This window comes from Harpegnathos saltator, unplaced genomic scaffold, assembly GCF_003227715.2.
Source record: "Harpegnathos saltator strain DR-91 unplaced genomic scaffold, Hsal_v8.6 scaffold93, whole genome shotgun sequence".
In the NCBI taxonomy this organism is placed as follows: Eukaryota; Metazoa; Arthropoda; class Insecta; order Hymenoptera; family Formicidae; genus Harpegnathos; species Harpegnathos saltator.
Window position 1 is genome coordinate 1,063,557 of NW_020230721.1, and position 18,782 is coordinate 1,082,338.

The following is an 18,782-nucleotide window of genomic DNA, read 5'->3' on the forward strand; positions in this document are numbered from 1 at the left end:
TTTTCTCCCCCCAATGTGTCAATTGGTCGTATAAAGATACATGAATTCGCAGTGTGGACAAATATTTCGATAATTTCAATATGATAATATTTCAATAATAGTATGACAATAATTTGACACTTAAAGACTCCCGACGCGGAGAAAAATGCCGGATTTGTCTTCCGGATTAGAGTCACATTTTTTGTAAATTTGTTGTTGGAAACAAATATACGAAAACGCGGCTTCAACCCGGTAGTCAAACTGAGAGCAACCCTTCTTCTGAATTAGTAAATGTGTGGTATATAGTAATCTTTTTTCGTATTTCCTCAAGCATCGTTTTCTGATGACCCGAAAAGCAATAATTTATATGCGTATACATATATGTATATATATATATATATATATATATATATATACATATATATAGTTCGATTTCTAACACTAACGAAAATATATGATATCTAAATCTATTTGATGGAGCCCGCGACGACTTGTAAACCAAATTGATTACAGCCTATCGAAAATTACTCCGAGTGGCGATTGTTATATTTCATCGCATTCATACTACTGGTGGGTTTCTTCGTGTTGAATATGTTCGTCGGCGTGGTGGTAGAGAATTTTCACAGGTGCCGCGAGGAGCAGGAAAAGGAGGAGCGCGTACGTAGAGCGGCCAAGCGAGCATTGCAGATGGAGAAAAAGAGACGAAGTGAGTGGCCGCGGTCTCAGCTAGGTTAATGCCACTTCTACATCATTACGTGTACTTGGAAGGTGATGCCGTGTGTATGTAATGTCTGCCATACTTTCAGAGATGCACGAGCCACCGTATTATACCAATTACTCCAAGTCGCGGCTATTCGTTCATAACGTCGTAACGTCCAAGTACTTTGACCTGGCGATCGCGGCTGTAATCGGTCTCAACGTTGTCACAATGGCAATGGAGTTTTACATGATGCCGAAGGCGCTCACCTACGCGCTGAAGATATTCAACTATTTCTTCACCGCCGTCTTTATACTTGAGTCGCTTATGAAGCTCGTTGCTCTCGGTTTGCAGCTTTATCTCAAGGACAAGTGAGTATACGAGTTTCGATGAGCATATCTCGAGAAACATTTTCCTTTTTAACACGTTTTTAACAAGATACTTTATCAATAATGGCGTTGTAAAAAGGATCTTATGCGACGATGCTTGCGCGATGCTTCTCTTGCAGATGGAATCAATTAGACGTAGGAATAGTGATACTATCGGTGGTCGGCATCGTGCTGGAGGAAGTCGAGTCCAAGATAATCCCCATTAATCCTACGATAATTCGCGTAATGCGAGTGTTGCGGATAGCCCGAGTGCTAAAACTTTTGAAAATGGCGAAGGGTATACGCGCCCTTTTGGATACGGTAATGCAGGCATTGCCGCAGGTTGGCAATTTGGGACTGTTATTTTTCTTGCTCTTCTTCATTTTTGCGGCGCTAGGGGTGGAACTTTTTGGTCGACTAGGTAATTGTCTCACTTCAATACCAATACACACACATATGTGATGCATACATCTAGGGTAATTTAAAGATACGGAAACAGCCAATTATCTTCAAAATAATTGGGTCTATAGCTGTTGGATAATTGGCTGTTTTCGGACTTTTAGATTAGCCACACACACACACACACACACACATGCGCACCCACATACACATACAGGATGTTCAAAAGAAAAGGTTCCAGACTTACAGGGTAAATGGTACTTATTATACTGCTACTAAAATGTGTCTAGCAAACATAGACTAAAAAATCAACTTTTTCAGCGTTTCTCCGTTGCGATAATTCTAATTATTTGTGTGCTTCTATTGTTTACGCGTGATGAATAAACGAATGGATATCTTATTAGCCATATTATTATTTTATTATTGCTTTGTTTCCAATAAGTGTTTTACGTGTGTGTGTGTGTGTGTGTGTGTCTTCTTCGATTTCTCATAAAAAGAAATTCAGTGAATCTCAGTCAGAAAATCGAGAAGGCAGTATAACTGATTTATCCCGTTCAACCCATCTTTCGCCAAATGTTTCATTTAAGTGTTCTCTGACAATTAATATAGAAAATGAGCTCCCTCTCTTCCCCCTTTTCTCCCTCCACCTTTGCACCTTTCGTAAACATTAAAGTAACATGTAACAAGATAATCCTTTCAATTTTATTCATTGCGCGTAATCAATGAAAGCACACAAACAATTTATATACCAACAGTATATAATTTTTATATAATTTATACAAACAATGATAGTGTTCCGATAAAATTGGTAATCGGGATTAACATGAATCAAACGATGTTAATCTCTTTCGTCACAGAATGCAGCGATGAGATGCCTTGCCAAGGTCTTGGCGAGCACGCGCATTTTAGTAACTTTGGCATGGCCTTCTTGACGCTTTTCCGGGTCGCCACTGGCGACAACTGGAATGGAATCATGAAGGACACGCTAAGGGACGATTGCGATGACGCTGCAGACTGCGTCAAAAATTGTTGTGTGAGCACCATCATCGCTCCGATATTTTTCGTCATTTTTGTTCTGATGGCGCAATTTGTACTGGTGAATGTCGTCGTTGCTGTGCTGATGAAACATCTGGAAGAGAGTCACAAACAGGTGACGTTTTCGGAATATCTCATACAACGGAGATGATACTTGATTTTATCTCGACGACAAAAAAAGCTTCGAGATGTGACGCTTTAATTTCAGATGGAAGATGAACTCGATATGGAAACGCAATTAGAGAGGGAATTAGCCGCGGAGCAGGAAGAGCTTTTAGAGGAGGAGGAGGAGGAGGAGGATGAGGATGACGTAAGGATGAACGGTAGATTGGATGGTGAGGAGGATGAAGACGATGAGGACAGGGAACGAGAATCCATGGTCGGACATGAAAAAATACTCGTCGCACGACCAGGATTGGCCAAAGTTCGTTCCTTACCTGCGAACTTTATTTACAACCCACCGAGAGAGAGAAACGCCGATGGTGAGCACCTTGTTGAATTGACTGTTGTCATTAACAGTCAACAGTCTGATTATCCGTTTACTACGGGGGCATGCGGGGTGGGGAAAACTATTTATTTTGGAAAATAACTCGTAACTATTATCGTTTCTCAAACGCTTCACAGACGTTTCAATTTCCGTGTCTTTGGATGAAAAACGTCGCAGTTCGTATTACCGTTCGAATTCAAGACCGTCCAAGTTCAAATCGAAACGCCGGCAAACCTTCCATTCGGGTCACCATCAACGAAGATCATTACTACCAATGCATTTCGAGGTCGCCGAGGTTTTTGAAAAGCCAGTTAGCAATTTGACCGTACCTCGAATTATTCCGCATCGTAATTATGCTGCAGTTAGTCACGACATCAGTCACGTGCAATGTCAAAAGTCACAGGTGAGATATACAAGATGTATGACTGAAGATCCCAAGGAATACGCATACCATAAATGAAAATCAATTTTACAGCTAACCACCGAAATACAAGAGAAGTCTCGGTTAAGTGTAAGCAAACCACTGATCAGCTCCCCGTCGATCACGCCCGTCGGCTCCAGCAGCACCCTCAGCGTGCCACCGAAATTAAGTAGCGACCGTTTTCTCATGCCGACTGCTGACACTTACCCGTCCAAAGCGATGATGACTCGCCGGACATCCAGCGACACGCAATCCCCGTCGCAGTCGGACACGAGCGCGAGCGCGGCAACGGCCAGTGGCATGAGAACGCCTAGCATCGCGAATGGCTACGCTGGTGGCAGCAAACCTCGGCAGCTGGAAGAGCAGCAGCAGCAGAAACCAAAGGAAGAGAGACGCGTAACGGTGACGCCGACGGCGGTGACTATGGATGATCTCGACGTACAGTCCATTATCAATGAGAGAAGACCGTCCAAATTGAGGACGCACGGCGCTGGGGCGTCCGCCGCCACCAGCTCCAGTGATCAGTACAGCGCAGCCATCCACGGTGAAGGCTACGGACACATCTACGCTGCTGACGACAGATCCGACGAGCTGTCGCCGTGCGGCAACGCGAGCGAGGGCACCGGCAGCATCAGCGTCGCAGCTAGCCTGAGCGCGGCCGGCAGCATCAGCTGCGGCAGTGGCAGCGGCAGCGGTAGCGGCAGTCGAAGTAACGGTGCTGCTGGCGTCAGCGGGGTTCACATCGGTGAGGGTGGTGCTATCGGATCCGATGTGAGAATATATGTGGACGACACGGACTCAGTGAGCAGCAACAGCCACCGGCGGGCCAGACTGCACGATGACCAGACCTTGGACGCCTCGAGCACCGTCTCTTCCACCACAACAATGAGAGATGGGGGTGGAGACATTGGTGGCAGCTGCACTGGTGGCAGTGGCATCGGTGACAGCGGCAGCGGCGGCGGCGGCGGCGGCGACGGCGGTAACAATGGCGGTGGCAGTGTCAGTGGCAGCAACGGCAATGGTAGTAACGGTGCCAACAGTAACGGCAACGGCAATAGCAACAACGACGGTGGTGGCAGTGGTGGTACGGAAAATGGCCGGGAGACTTCATCCGAAAGACCATCCTCCGTTGGCAGGCCGCTGGATCCATCTTAATTGAAAACAAACGAACCGAAGTAGTCTAGTCATACGTATTACGTCAGCGGCAAGCCACGAATTAAGCGAGTTCGGAAACGTGGTAGCGTTCATGCCAAAAATATCACCTGACGCTCAGGGTTGCGAAGGACTCGAGAAAGGGCTCTAAGAAAGACTGTAGCGCATGACAATATAGTCGTTATACTCTAGTTACTTCGCCGCCGTGAATTTGCCAAAAAGAACAAAAAAAAAGAAAAGAAAAACAAGCGAGCCGAGCATTTTTTCTGTTTTTTTGTTTTAAGAAAAAATTGGATTCTTCGGAGAGGTGGAAGGGAAGATGGAAGAGAGATAGAGATGAGAGAGTATGAGAGAAAAAATCATCCCGTTTACGCGAACGGTCGTGCAAACGTGGACATTATAGTTAGGGGAAATCTACCAATGCGTAGCGCACAGCTATGTAAAATGTGCACCATGCGCGCGCGTAGCGCGACTTAAAAACCTATGACAATCTCTTATTGCCAACGGAACCGACCTCTCGTGTTTCGTTTCCCGAAGCGTCGTGGAAGTTGAACCGTAGGATCTGGTAGGAAGAAGAACGATGTAGGTCGCGTTGAAAATTAGAAAGAGAGAATTTCAGTAGTAGTTTATAGCTAGCTCTTATGTGGAGTTACGCGACAACCGCAATTAATTGGACCACACTGTCTCGTCTTTTTCTTATTCTCTAACTCATGAAGAAAAAAAAAATTGCGCGCTAGGAATCGCCGTCCGGGGAATCAAAGTCTATCTACAATCGATCGATAAAAATTCTATTTTATTAATTCGTAGATCGAGACCAAAGGACAATAAATGGGCAAAATTCAGGTAGTGATTTGAAATTCGTGTCTTGTAAGATAATACTTATTTCTGATTAGTACAATCGAGCGTTGCAATCATAAATCCAAATTTATCTGCATTTTAAATACAGGATATTTCAGAATTACATAAGACTTGAACACACAAAAAATAAATGAAAAAGTCTCAATATAAATATAGGTCTGCAAATTAATTATTTCCAAGATATTCAACTTTCTATTTCGCAAGTCCTTAACTATTGTTCCTCATTGAGCGTTCCATGGAGTGAAATATTTCAGAGATTTCACTTGTGATACTTTTATACACAGAATAACTTGTGTGTGTGCGTGAGAAATCCATCTACATAAAAATATTATTTTATTAAAAACATGTAAAATATTTTATACAAATTTTATACGATTTTGAGAAGCAACTTAAATTAATCTCCAAAGATATCTAAATGAGAGGAATGCTATTCTTTTTTTAATTGTGCTTTATATTCATTATAAACAGAAAACAGACGTTTTTATTATTTTACGAATTTAGATCGAGCTTTTCTGGTTTCGTTATCATAAGTTACTATCGTGTCAACTTCAAAACAATTGATACCTTTTTTAATGACGATAATTTAAGATTGCAAATTAATTCTTATTGTGAGGAGAAAAACTGCACGTATATACTCGTATATCGCGACTCTGCTGTATAAAGTATCAGCGTTCACTTTGTGGATCTTTTTCGTCGTTCTTCGTATCGTATCGTAAATCGTAATAAAGAGAGATATTACTGCTGTAGATTAAAATAATGAAATTGTAAAAAAACAGCTTCGAAAAAGGAAGCTGAATATTTTAGAAACGATTGGTACGCGGACCTATATCTCTTTATGACTTTTCTGTTTTTGGGCATTAGGAAGGTCGGATCTTTGAACATTATAAAAATCATCCTGAGATATCCTATATTGGCATTTGTAGAAGATACGATAATTATTATTGACTTTATACGTTCTAAGGAGAGAGAGAGAGAGAGAGAGAGAGAGAGATATTGAGAGAAATATATATTGTTTGATCTTCTAGTTAGTTTATGTTGATTGAAGAAGAGGATTTATTAGAAAGTCGATCGGTCGTATCATAGGAATCGTGATTATTCGAACGGTGTCCGGGAATCGTGGATTATCTTCATTTCGTTCACTTCTCTCTTTTCACACTCTAGAACGTTCTTCTCGTTGACATCTGTGATATACTTTAATCGTAGTATATTTCCTAACGGTAACAGAGAGCAAATATCAGCAATGAGACCGTAACATCGGCAGCAGCAACAGCAACAGCAACAGCAGCAGCAGCAGCACAAGCAGCAACAAGGCAACAATTTAGAGACGTAGCTGACTTTTAATAATACGAAAACCAATGTTCGGATGGCTTTCGCGTGGAAATAAAAATAGAGAGACAGAAGGATAAATAGGAACTCTATACCGTGTACATACATACATCTATATATATGAATATTCTATACTCTACACTTGGTGTGGTTTATTTTGATACTACCGCGTGCGGTAATATTTAACGATTGTCGAAGTAAATCTAAACAAAACGAAAAAAAGAAAAAAAAAGAAAAAGCAAACAACTCTATGCCTTTTACGAACGTTGACGAACCTTCGTGCGGTGGTGGTGCCCGCGTTTCCTTCCTTCTTTTCGTCAGCTGCGAAAATGTGACCGCGATGATACTCGCATTCTTCGAGTCGAAGGTCGAAGGTGAGGCGAAGCTAATTATATCAACGCGCATCGAACGCGCGCGCCGCGTTGCTTCGAGAAAGATGGGAGAATGGAAGAAAGAAACAGACGGAAAAGGAGAGTAGTAATAATATATAATTGTCGAAACTTATCGCTCTCTGACGAGTTGCGCTTAAAAAGCCTAATAAAATATGGAATTGGTTGTTTCTTAAGTGACCGGTTTCTTCGTTGGCCGGAAAGTATCGCCGAACTTTAATTTGGTCATTAACGATAAATTTCGACTAGACTATACCGCGTGCGGAAGGATATACAACGGATGATGCAGAGCGCGTGCAATGAGCAACGTCTGCGAATCGCTGCGTCGGATCATATTAGGAGTTTTAAGTATGAGAAGTATGCAGAGATAATTACGCCTCTCCATGTGTTTGCGTACATGTGTTACGCGCATGTGTCTCTCTTCGGCACCACGACCAGCTCTCGATAGCTCGATAGCGTTAGACGACTGACCTCCGAATTATAGTTACTCTAGCCGCGTGCCGATCGTGATCGCGCGCGAGTTTACCGATCAGCTGCACACGTATCGATAGTTTGGCAGTTATGTACTGTAAAAACAAAAAGAAGAACAAAAAAAAATAAGAAAAACTGTAAAAGTATCTAGGAGTACACATCCTGATTCGCAACGGCAAACAGACGTGAAAGGGATGTTGAATCACGAGACTACGTGTGCATGCATCATTGAGAGAGAGAGAGAGAGAGAGAGGGGGGGGGCAGCAGCAGGGGAGGATAATATCGTACGAAATTCGCAACGTGCCTCTCGAGTCTGTTCTTTGCCTGTAGAGGAGAAAGTGCATAATCGATGAATTAAATTCGAGAAGGAGATGTGTACGGAGAAGGAGAACAGAAACCAAAGTCGGGCCGTTGTTGGTCCTGGATATATAACGTGCTATTTTAATTATGATAAAACAGTGTACTAGCCGGAGCCCGTAGGGCTCGCCGGTAAACGTCCTTTTTGTTTGCCTGATGTTTCTGCGTGCATGTACGATGCGTCCATTAGTGACGCAAAACTTTCGGCCTCGGCCCGGAGATTACGAAGCCGGGGCGCACGATGGAGTGCAGTGGTGGTACGTGTGTAACGGAGAATGCGTGAGTGGATGTTCGGGATAAAATGGAGTTAGAAGAAAGAACTAAATATGTACAAATGTAATAAAATCGAGCGACGATTACGATGAGTCGGCTTGTCTTTATTCAACAGACCTACCGTCCTGATTTACATTCGCGTGACATTGATCGATATTACGGTGACGGTGACGGTGACGCTGACCTTTCGGCGATGCTGATTCTGCACGTTTGATATTTGTTTTACGAGAATCTGCAAACCACGTGACGGGTGAGGAGCCCCTTGAATTAAATTACGAATTATATTTTACGGAATATATTTTTCATCGGATTATATTCAGTATAAATTAAATATTTGCTTATAAATTACGATCGGTCCAATACTTGCTTGAGTTACATCTAGAGTGTAGACAAAGTTAATCTCTATTGTCTCTATTGGAATTCACATAAAATTGTTTTCTAGACATCGAGAATATTGCTGTAGCAAGCTACAACACTTTTTTCTCTGTGTACATAATTTCAGAAGAATTATTATTATTAAATTAAATACCTGTTGTGCACTTGCACAACTTTATTTACAGTTGCGCTTGAGCAAGCGTGCCGTGCACTCGTATTCTATAGATACACGTGTACTCCGGATTACCACTGTTCGAATGGACTTTCATCTCGATTATCTCGTACGGCTGTATCGCTCGATTCTACGATAAATTTTATATTTAATGTTTGTTAATACATATATATTGATAATTAAATTTTTGTTGCTTTAATCGAAGAGCATCCGCTATGTGCGCGGGATGATTAGTGTCGCGTATTAATCGTTAGAGTGTGGTACCAGTATCGAGACCACGCGACGAATTTAAATGTCTCGTGAAAACATAATTCAAACTTATGTTTGATATTGCCGACGACGGCATTGATTAGTTAAATTTTACTTAACAATGTAAATATTAGAAATATTGCAGATTGCACTAATGACCCTGCATATATAATATATTTACTAAAAATTTCAATGAAAATTTTTAATTAAATACAGTCGTATCGGATATTCCACCTGTGCATCAAAGTACTGCAATGGAGGACCAGTATTGTCGTACGTAAACTCGCCGAATAAGAAAGGTGTCTTGTCTTCCACATCAGTTATACCCTGTGTGTGTGTGCGTGTATGTGTGAAAGCGATACGAAAGAAATATAACAACGTACAAATATTACATACAAGCTATGATTCAAAAAGAGAGGAAATTTTTGATATTAAAATTAGACATTATCACGTGCCCAAACGGAGAAGTCTCTAGGTGCTGTGTCGGTCTCACCAGTCGGGGATATTAACGAGGAGATATGTTCGAGGCTGATTCCAGACACGTGCACATAGCCGAGTAATCGTATCACGATGCTACCACTGCTACCCTTGAAGGCCCAACATTCACCCGGCAAAACACCGGTCTGATGAATATTTCAGGGTCAGTACGATATTGTAATTAGCTATAACGAGTAACCTGTATCACGGCTCGAGGTGTGTTTTGCTGTTGACAGCGCGGCGTGCCGAAAAAGTTGAGTACGGATGCGCCAGTTGAATAGAGTTCGGTGTCTCGCGTTGAAAGAATCTCACCTCCTGCAGACCAGGGCTTCTTGTGAAAACACATTGAAAAGAAGCACGTTGCACCTATTGCCTATTCTGTGTGGGAAATGGGCGAAAATATGTGCATGCGCACACGCAAAAGAGGGAGAGAGAAAGAAAAAGGGAGAAAGTTAAGTGTAAAGATAGATTAGTGTTAGATAGTGCATAGAACCTGAATTCTCAAGAGCATAGTCCGTTCTTCCAGTCTTGTCGGCGTCATACGTCTCTAATTCGCTCTTCACCATATTTTTAACAGTCTCCGACGATAAAGCCTTCAGCAAGTTCCTCGTATGAAGGATCATTTCTATTTTATTTATAAATCTGCAGTAAATATTAAAAGAGCCAACAAAGTCGACAAAAGGATTGCTAAATAGAGGATGAGAATAAAAATATACCAAATAATTGTACGTGCGCACGTAATTGATACAAAGGGAAAGGCTTTCGTGCTTTTGCTGTAAGCGGAAGCTCACTCCGATGTACGGCATATCGCTCTACTTATCTAACTGATATATCGGGCATCAAAGAAATGCCACTGCGCCGCGCGGCCGCAGTATCCGGTCAACATTTATAATCTCCATTTTCCTTACCCTCGGACACTTCGTTTCGCAATCTGATAATAGCTTCTGACATTTTTGGAATCACGCTACCCACTTCCTTCAATTTGTTCTTCAGCTCGTCGCGTATCTCCATCATGTTCTTTACTTCTAGCTAGTTTTGTGAACGGAGATTATAAAAGACACAAAGACATTGCGTAAAAATTAAAGTGACAAAAATTAGATCTAACACAGATTTTAATAACAAATGTCAAGACTCGAATATCCAATGAGTGAGAGATTTCGGAAAATTTTACAATTTCAGGAGAATATCGCTAATATTCGATAGATGATTCAACGTCGGTAAACTGTAAACTATTAAATCATTACAGAAAGAGTCTCCAGATGAGCTTTCACATTTCCCAAATCTGCCTTGACCATCTTGAACGAAGCACTGGCGGAATATTTATCACAGAGATGGGATACGGACATCGCTAAAAATATTCTTATCTCACTTGTGTGTAAAGTATCTTTATCGAATCTTCTTGCAGATCAAATTATAATAGAAACACGCTCGTTTCATGAAAGCTTTTTAATTACTTCGTAAAGCTAATTTCGTACCGAGCATCGACGTGATGACACAAAAAGCGAAGGGTTTGATGAGTTTCGTGTACCAAGTTCGCTGGTTGCAGGTGACTGGAATGCCCGGACAGTTTCCTGCGTTGACGCAACAGAAAGTGTTTCGTGCACTCATCAGCGTCGTTTCATAATAATGTATCCCAAATGCTTATATAGAATACAAAAAGAAACGCGCCAATGAAAGTCAGTTAGATTAATGCATGTCAGATACTCGAGAAAGCTTCTCGCAACAAGGTTATTCAAAAAAAACTTTCGTTGGACATGTATGACGTGTAAGAGCATGTATGACGTGAGCGACCATTAATAATTACTACATTTCGGGCAATCGATATTCGCGAAAAAGTGAAAAGTGCGATAATCGAAATCGTCAGAACATACTGTTATACAAGATGCTCGGTAAAATTTGTTACTAATATTTATTATAGAAAAAGAAAAGTTTCGAAAAAGTAAGTGACAAAAGCATTTGTCACTTTCTTTATTTGAGGGACTGTATTAAATTGTATGTACACAATTGATTTATTATTTATTGATTAGAAAGAAGCGCAAATAATGCGTCAAATCTGATACCGTAATATCTTATGTCAGTAACCAGAAACAGAAGTGTACGATTATAAAATACAAGTAAGCTAATGACTTTATGTTTTTTAAAACTTTAACCAAGTAGTGCATATAAATATTGTAGACTTATAATAGAATAATATACGGACAAATAGAAAGAGAAATTTCATTCTCTCTCTTTTTTACTCCCTCTCTCTCTCTCTCTCTCTCTCTCTCTCTCTCTCTCTCTCTTCGTTTCTCCTTTTTATTTAAAGTCTGAGTCGATACAAGCTGCACATCGTCTGCGACAACATTCTCATACGGTTTCGCTGTTCAGAGATGCGACTGAATAGGAAAAACACTGTTTGAATCAATACTTAAATATATGATTACGATCCAGCAGATCTTATATAATATACATACGTACGATGTGCAATAAAATGCGATTCTTTGTTGGTCTACTGGCATTTTTCTAGATTGGTTAAAGGAACACTCGTGGCATATATAATTCGATGAGTTCTACTGGAGAGCGCAGCATATACGTTTTTATTATTTTTGTAAATAAAATTATAGTAGTTGACCATATGTATATTGTTTGCAATATAATTTATCATAATTTGTGAAAAATCAAGCTTGCGTGGTATCTTAAGAAGTTTGTAGTTATCAAAGTGTTATACAACTGAAAATTATTGCGAAATCGTATTCTAGATCCGAATATGGATCAACGTGATACGTGGCTTCATATATTCTGTTGATCCGTTTATTGTTCATTAATCGAAATCGATTTTACACAAAGTAATATATATATGTATATATATAAAATGTTACTATCATATCCGTGGTACGCGAATACGTTACTTCCTTTTGTTCTTAATGTCGAAATTATTTTACATAACAATGTAATATCGAATTTTCGTATTGACTGTACATTCACTGTACGTTCTTCAAGGCGGAATGTATACGCACGTTGAGTCGACTCTCAAAGTCGTAATCTCTGTACTGAGATTGCGCTTTCATTAGAAAACCTCTGCCTTCGTCGGAATTCTGAAATAAAGAATGTAAAACTCGATATAACTAGAAAGTACAAAACGTCATTAGGTCGACGGGGCAATCCGAAAGGGGTGATTCTATTAGATTCTATTAGATGTGCCGAATAAAACTCCTAATCTCTTGCCGTGGAAAGCTTCATTGTTGACATCAGCAGCGAGGAATTTCTTCCCTTTACAAATAGCAGTTCAGTGATACCTTGTTTATATTGAGTATACTTACGTTATTGTTACAAAGACTGCTACCCAGTTCATAAAGAGCAAACGCGCTCACGTGTTGGTCGTATTCGTCCTTGGACGGATACCGTCGTTTCAAACAATTTCGGTAACACTTAATCGCCGCCTCGGTATCTCCCAAATAAGAACACGCTGCACCCTCCACAAGGTCGGCTAATCCTACCATTGGTTCCTCGGCTCGACTTCCTTTACATTCTGTCGACAAAATGAAATTATTTGTGTGTGAAGGAACTTTGACTTTGACTTTGAAAGAGGAGACTTCACAAAAGATCGTAGAAAATCGTAAAAATATCCAAGTAACATACATGTCAATTTCTCAAATATTTATCTGAAATATTTCTCTGTTGCTCAGGATCTCACGACTACCAAATAGAACAGAATATAAATTAGTAATCGATTGATTACCCAACAATATTCCTCGGAGGGACTCGACGGAACAGGACGGCATAGCATTCCACAAATATAGCATTTCGTACACGAGCAATCTGTAATACAGGATCGTGTAAGGACTTCCGGTGTCCTTGTTGATGAGTTTCGGCACTCTATGTAGGATGAAAGCACCGAGCTGCGTCTCTCTATTCATCTCGTGAAACCAATGGAGGATCTTATCGTAGCTGGTTAGGAGAACGTCGAATTTGCCGTTCGCGCCGCAACAAACTACAAACGTGCGTCATAGTGAAGAATGTCCCGCGGCTGTTCTATTCGAACGTCAAGGCCATGTTGAAGTTACCCATGGCTAAGTACGCGTAGAAGCTCTTCGACCACCTGGACTGATGCTGCAGCTGCAGCAGGGATCGATACGCCTCCTCGTAACTCAAACGTATCAAGTGGCACCAAGCTACCTCATGCAAGCACAGCAATCTGATCTCTCGCTGAGTCGAAGCTTCGACAGCTTTACCGTAAGCCTCGAGGGCTCCGTTCACGTTTGACTGCAGAGTTACATAAGTTGAGTAAGTCACAATTATATTCGTCACCGTTATATATGTTTCTGAGAAATTATTGTAATTGCGTTGTACTTTTACCATTACCAATAACGAACGTCGTTACCAAAAAAGTAACGTCGTTACCAAATTATTACTGAAGAAAATAACTTGTAACTGTGTAACGACGTTATATGTAAGTAACGTGTTTCCAACTTTGTCAATTGGCGCGTATATCGAAATTAATTTATCACTACCTCCAGACGTTCTACTCTTCCGGCGAAGAAGAGAAAGAGGGCAGAATCGTGAAATTCGGTGTGACACTCGGCAATCAGCTGTTTCGCCACCGCGACGCCCGCTTTCACATTGGACCCGTCGAGTGCGAAGAATGGTCGTACAATCGTGTGATACCAGAGTAGAGATAATCTACGACACAATGTTAATACATTATCGCACGCTGCAATAGTCGCGCGCAAGTATAACACGAGTTCCGCACGTGTAAAAATTAAATATTTGATCAGCCTGTTACTTTGTAAAAATAATGCGATACTTATCTCTTACTTATCTTCCATCTTATTTCGTATCATGTCATAACACTTTTACCAGAGAATAGCCTACATGCTTAATATATTGTACAAATGTAAAAACACAAAGGAATCTAAACCCAGACAGCACATATGTCCAAAACTGGGACATAAGACGTCCTTAAGACATCTTTAAGTCGTCTTTAAGATGTCTGAAAATAAGACATCTTTAAGTCGTCTTTAAGATGTCTGAAAATAAGACATCTTTAAGTCGTCTTAAAGACGTCTTATGTCCCAGTTTTGGACATTGCGCTGTCTGGGAAGGAAGATTTTGTTAAAATTTAAATGATGCTCACGTGGCGAGCGGTGCGCGCATATCTTCGCTGAGCCGTGCGTACATGAGTGCGGTGAGACCAGCCTGCCTGTCACCTTCGAAGCCCAAGAAGTGAATTACCTTCAATAGAGAAGGCGGTAGGAGGCTCACACATAATTGGTATATTCCATAACCGAAACTCACGGCCGACATCAGACGAGACACCTCCGTTGGTTCCACGAAGCTGTGAAATACATTCTACTCCAGTTATCATCTTTAATACCGCTTAATGACCGCTACGCTGAATTCACTGGTGTGAGTCCCACCAGGCTCAAACTCTCGACGTGTCATGTTAACAATATATTTGTTTTCTCTGTTTTCGATATTCGCTTAAATATTTAATAAGATTATTCTCCCCTGAAGAGACCAATCCAAAACCGTCACTCATGAAACAGGTCACGACAGGGTCTCAGGCGGAAACCAAGCTGTCACCTGTCACCTGTTACCTGTCACGGATATGAGCTTAAACGGCGTTCGCGCGTGCTAAACGCGGGCAGACAAGTTTAGACGTGTGTGAGCGAGGAGAGAAGCACAATGTCTCCAGTTGTAATTACAGCCTTTTTTGAGAGTTGACACGAAGCAGTGTAAGAATTTACCGCGAGCAAATTTCCGGCTCTGCGATCGTGGGATTACGGATACGGAAAATTGTCAACGTTCGTAAGTAACCACGCGTGGATATTTCATCAAATATGCCGAGGAGTATCTCGACAAGCCGGTCTGTCCCTCTTGGGTGGGAAAGGGCGAGGGAAGCGACGAGGTGGACAAAGAGAAACGAGAAATTTTGTAAGAAGAAACAACAATTACGGTGTCTGTTGTTCGGACGTGATGCCAGTGAGCGAGAAGAACATTGATAGAGAGCTTCGCAGACCTGATGGGGACGAAACAGGTGTCACGTTGTTTGCGTAACCGTTGCAGGAGGGTATCGACCATTCCGAGGATCCCGGGCTTTGCGGGCTCTGCAGGGAGGATCCGTTGCTCATGGGAGTACCACAACACGGGCTGAGTCCTGCGAGAAGGGAAGATCATGGAGAATGTCCTGTGGGACTGTTCGTCTTATCGTTCCGTTGCGTGCAATTGCGGATAGAAAAGCTGTCTATTACTTTTTTTGCGTGAGTTTTGTAACGTAACCACCTACGTCCTACTCAAATAGGAGAATTTGTTTGCGACAGCGGACAATCTTCTTCTGTTCGCGATTATATAAAAGGCATTAGCCTCAATTAAGTTTCCAATATCTTTCTCGCATTTTTTTTTTCTCGTGTTACGTAATGACGCACCGGTCGGATTGGTGCCGAAGGTGCGATGATATAATTGTGAAATCTGCGTGTACGCGTGCTGATAAACTCGCCAAGCCTTGCGAAGCATCCAGCCACCGCGCACATATCCGGTCAATTCTTGCTGTAGGAGCGTTAATATCGCTGAGCACACTTGCGAGTCCGCTAGAACGATTTGACGCTCCAGCTTGTTCACATAGTCCTTCTGAAATTGGTTTATATAGTTTCGTGATTAGTCCTCCTTATATCGATCGTAAGGTACCGTGTTTTAATCAGCACACCTAAGTACACATCTAAGTTAGCACATTTTGTACCTAACGTAAGTTAGCGCAATCCCGTTTCGCCGCCGGATTATACGTTTGCAGTATGATCGGAATTTATCGGACGCAATGAGTGTACTTCCGCAATGTACTTTCATCGGGAAACAAAGTCCCTCTCGACGTGACGTAATTTCATTGAGTTTCATTTTCGGTATCAAATATTCGCATAAAAAAGGCATACGAAAAAGCAGTCGCTAAGTTAACAACGCAAATGATGCAGTGTATATTTCTCAATTCTGGAACGTTTAAGTAAGTTAAATATACTTTGCAATCCAAGAGTGCCGTAATCCAAATTTTTTACTAGACTCGAAGAATGCCGCAGTGTTGTGTTTTCTCGACACCTATAAGCAACCTACGGCTCTTGAAGCTTAAAGAATTCCGCAAACCGGCGCAACTTTGAGTTCCATTTCTAGTATTATGTGTGTACACGCAAAATGTATCTTAAGTTGATTTCAACTTTTAGCATTAGGACTCCCCATTCTCCCCATTCATTTCGTGAGAAATAGTCAAACCAAACGGAATTGCGCCACTACCTTGCTGTTGGAAACTTACGCCAGTCTCTTCCGCCTTGAACACTTTACTTTTCACGGACTTGAGCCACCCGATATCGCCTGCACACTCTCGCTCCATCTCTTTGAGTAATAACATGGCTTGTTGAAGCTTGTCATGTTCGTAAGTCATCAGGGCATTCTGGTGATTAATTAAATTTCGTTAGAAATGATCGTTGAAATGAAAAATTAAGGACTTGGATGCTTGGAAGGCCGTGGGTCACTTTTTTTTTCGTGGCTTCGTCTCGTGCGATGTATTATTGATAAGATGTATATGTGACATACGTGCGACATGACTGAGTATCATCTTTATTTCATTCGCCTGTCCGTAAAACGAGACAGAGTGAGACATCGGTATCGATTTTATATTTTCCGGTTGCATGTGTCACGTTTATTATTAAAACCGATTGGGCAACAACATCGTTTCGCGGCCTTGGATACGTTAAGTATACTTCGTTAGAGCATACTGGAATCGATATATGCTCCGTATTGCACGCGATTACATACCATGAAGAGAACAAAGCAACGGCCGGCTTTGACGTGGAAGCTATGAGGATGACCGGTAAATAGAGCCTCGGCCTCTTCGGTTTTGTTATTCAATAACAGGGAGATGCCGGTCCTGGCGATATTCCAATCTTTCGACGGGCAATCTTCCCCCGTTGCCATTATCGCCAAAGAACAATTTTGTAAAAAATACTGGAACGTTAAAGTAACACCCCTAAAGTAACGAGTGTGTCCCGAGTATGTCCAACGCACGTGCTCGTCAAGTAGAAAGCATCTTGTTTTGTTGTATCAATCATCTACAACTAGAACTCATTATCAACTAGAAAGGTGGTTGTACCGGTGGTCACTGTCGCAATTTATTCGGGGCTATCGTTTGTTTAGAAAATCGCCCGTTTAAAAAATCGCAAATTCGACGATCGGCAGAGCACACTTTACGGAATCACTCGTGCACTCGTTTACGTCACGAGCGTGTCAGCGGCGTTGTGGCTGCGTTATCGCGACTGTCAAAGATATAACGAGGCATTATTCTTACGCTCACCGCGTTTTCCCTTTCCCGCAACAGTTGCACAACGGGAAAAGCTATTTTTAACGTGTTCTTCATATTCGAGGATATTCGAGGAAATGTCACTCGGCGGTGAAATGATTTTACGCGATTTTACGGGCCGACAATCGCAATCGGATGCCAAATTGATTTACCAAGAGGACACACTTGTCTCACGATATAGCGCAACATTAGAAACGAAGTGTATTTCATGTGATTAAGGAATTCGATACGTTCGCATCGCGGTTGTTATGTAATTTTGCGCAGTCATATGTAATCACTCTATTTGTGCATCGAGAGTGCATCGTAGCTTAGTTTCTTCTCCCTGCGCGACACACATGTGCGAAGCGACGGAAAATCGGAGTCCTTCGTTGCTCGGAGTTGCTTCTGTGTCCGTTGTATGTTCACCGAACTGAGGACAGTTTCCGCCGGACAGTGTCCTTTTTATTTTATTTCGGACGCGAACGCAGATATGTAAATTACGAACTGCTGATTCGCCAAATACGGCGTGAATCTCAATGTCTCTTCAGTTTCTCGTCAATAAATCAGTCAACGTCAAGTGAAGTGCTGGCATGTTATTGATAACGTCCTCACTCCTCGAAGAAGCCATGAACAAGCACCGCACGGATGCACGCTGGCTGTGGTACAACACGCGCGTGTTACGGCGAACCGTGTTCTCGTGGTGCATCGGGTTGACTAAATCCTGACAACGGCAGTCGGCGGTGCTACTACCACTACCTCTCCGATCGCCGTGTATACATGTACTATTGATTTTGGCCTAGAAGTATCGTGACCCTGAGCGCGCAGGGTATTCCAAAAGAAAGGAAGGAAGGAAGGAAGGAAGGAAGGAAGGAAGTAAGTGCGTAACGCGCGTCACCGACCAGATATCGATAAAGACCGTTGGTCTCACGAGATTTAGCGTAGCGGAGAAATTTTGCCTTGTGCGCTAACGTCTTTTTAATAATATCACTGAGGTAAGGCTA

The 18,782-nt window shown here is 41.8% G+C and overlaps 3 protein-coding genes across 11 annotated transcripts in view; 1 reads left to right on the top strand and 2 right to left on the bottom strand.

The window, feature by feature from the left end:
• Ca-alpha1T (Ca[2+]-channel protein alpha[[1]] subunit T) overlaps nt 1-5,096 on the top strand; it is a 43,957-nt gene extending 38,861 nt beyond the window's left edge. For 4 of the 7 annotated variants that reach the window (XM_025307671.1, XM_025307670.1, XM_025307673.1 and 1 more), the window contains 7 exons: nt 493-709; nt 786-1,047; nt 1,185-1,465; nt 2,301-2,593; nt 2,687-2,960; nt 3,103-3,368; nt 3,441-5,096. In XM_025307671.1, coding sequence (XP_025163456.1) covers nt 493-709; nt 786-1,047; nt 1,185-1,465; nt 2,301-2,593; nt 2,687-2,960; nt 3,103-3,368; nt 3,441-4,541 — 2,694 coding nt within the window. In that variant the 3' untranslated portion in view covers nt 4,542-5,096. The remainder of the gene's footprint in view (nt 1-492; nt 710-785; nt 1,048-1,184; nt 1,466-2,300; nt 2,594-2,686; nt 2,961-3,102; nt 3,369-3,440) is intronic. The other 3 variants (XM_025307675.1, XM_025307674.1, XM_011147306.3) reach the window with 1 other exon arrangement.
• A 2,996-nt stretch (nt 5,097-8,092) lies between these two features.
• LOC112590611 (SUN domain-containing protein 1-like) lies at nt 8,093-10,488 on the bottom strand. 3 transcript variants are annotated; one of them, XM_025307680.1, is made up of 6 exons: nt 10,202-10,488; nt 9,979-10,110; nt 9,685-9,800; nt 9,464-9,631; nt 8,742-8,889; nt 8,093-8,473 (listed from the first exon to the last, which is right to left on the bottom strand). In XM_025307680.1, exons 2-5 carry the CDS (start codon nt 10,106-10,108, stop codon nt 8,767-8,769), a joined length of 537 nt encoding a protein of 178 aa, XP_025163465.1. In that variant the 5' UTR covers nt 10,109-10,110; nt 10,202-10,488; the 3' UTR covers nt 8,093-8,473; nt 8,742-8,766. The 3 variants fall into 3 exon arrangements, with proteins under 3 accessions (XP_025163465.1, XP_025163464.1, XP_025163463.1); XM_025307679.1 differs by having other exon boundaries at nt 8,093-8,444; nt 9,979-10,488; XM_025307678.1 differs by having other exon boundaries at nt 9,979-10,488.
• A 1,544-nt stretch (nt 10,489-12,032) lies between these two features.
• Nucleotides 12,033-18,621, bottom strand: LOC105186844 (tetratricopeptide repeat protein 39C). Its single transcript, XM_025307676.1, has 10 exons — nt 17,262-18,621; nt 16,759-16,896; nt 15,890-16,091; nt 15,420-15,621; nt 14,599-14,799; nt 13,976-14,144; nt 13,529-13,727; nt 13,204-13,455; nt 12,785-12,993; nt 12,033-12,559 (listed from the first exon to the last, which is right to left on the bottom strand). Exons 1-10 carry the CDS (start codon nt 17,418-17,420, stop codon nt 12,446-12,448), a joined length of 1,845 nt encoding a protein of 614 aa, XP_025163461.1. The 5' UTR covers nt 17,421-18,621; the 3' UTR covers nt 12,033-12,445.
• Nucleotides 18,622-18,782: the final 161 nt, after the last annotated feature.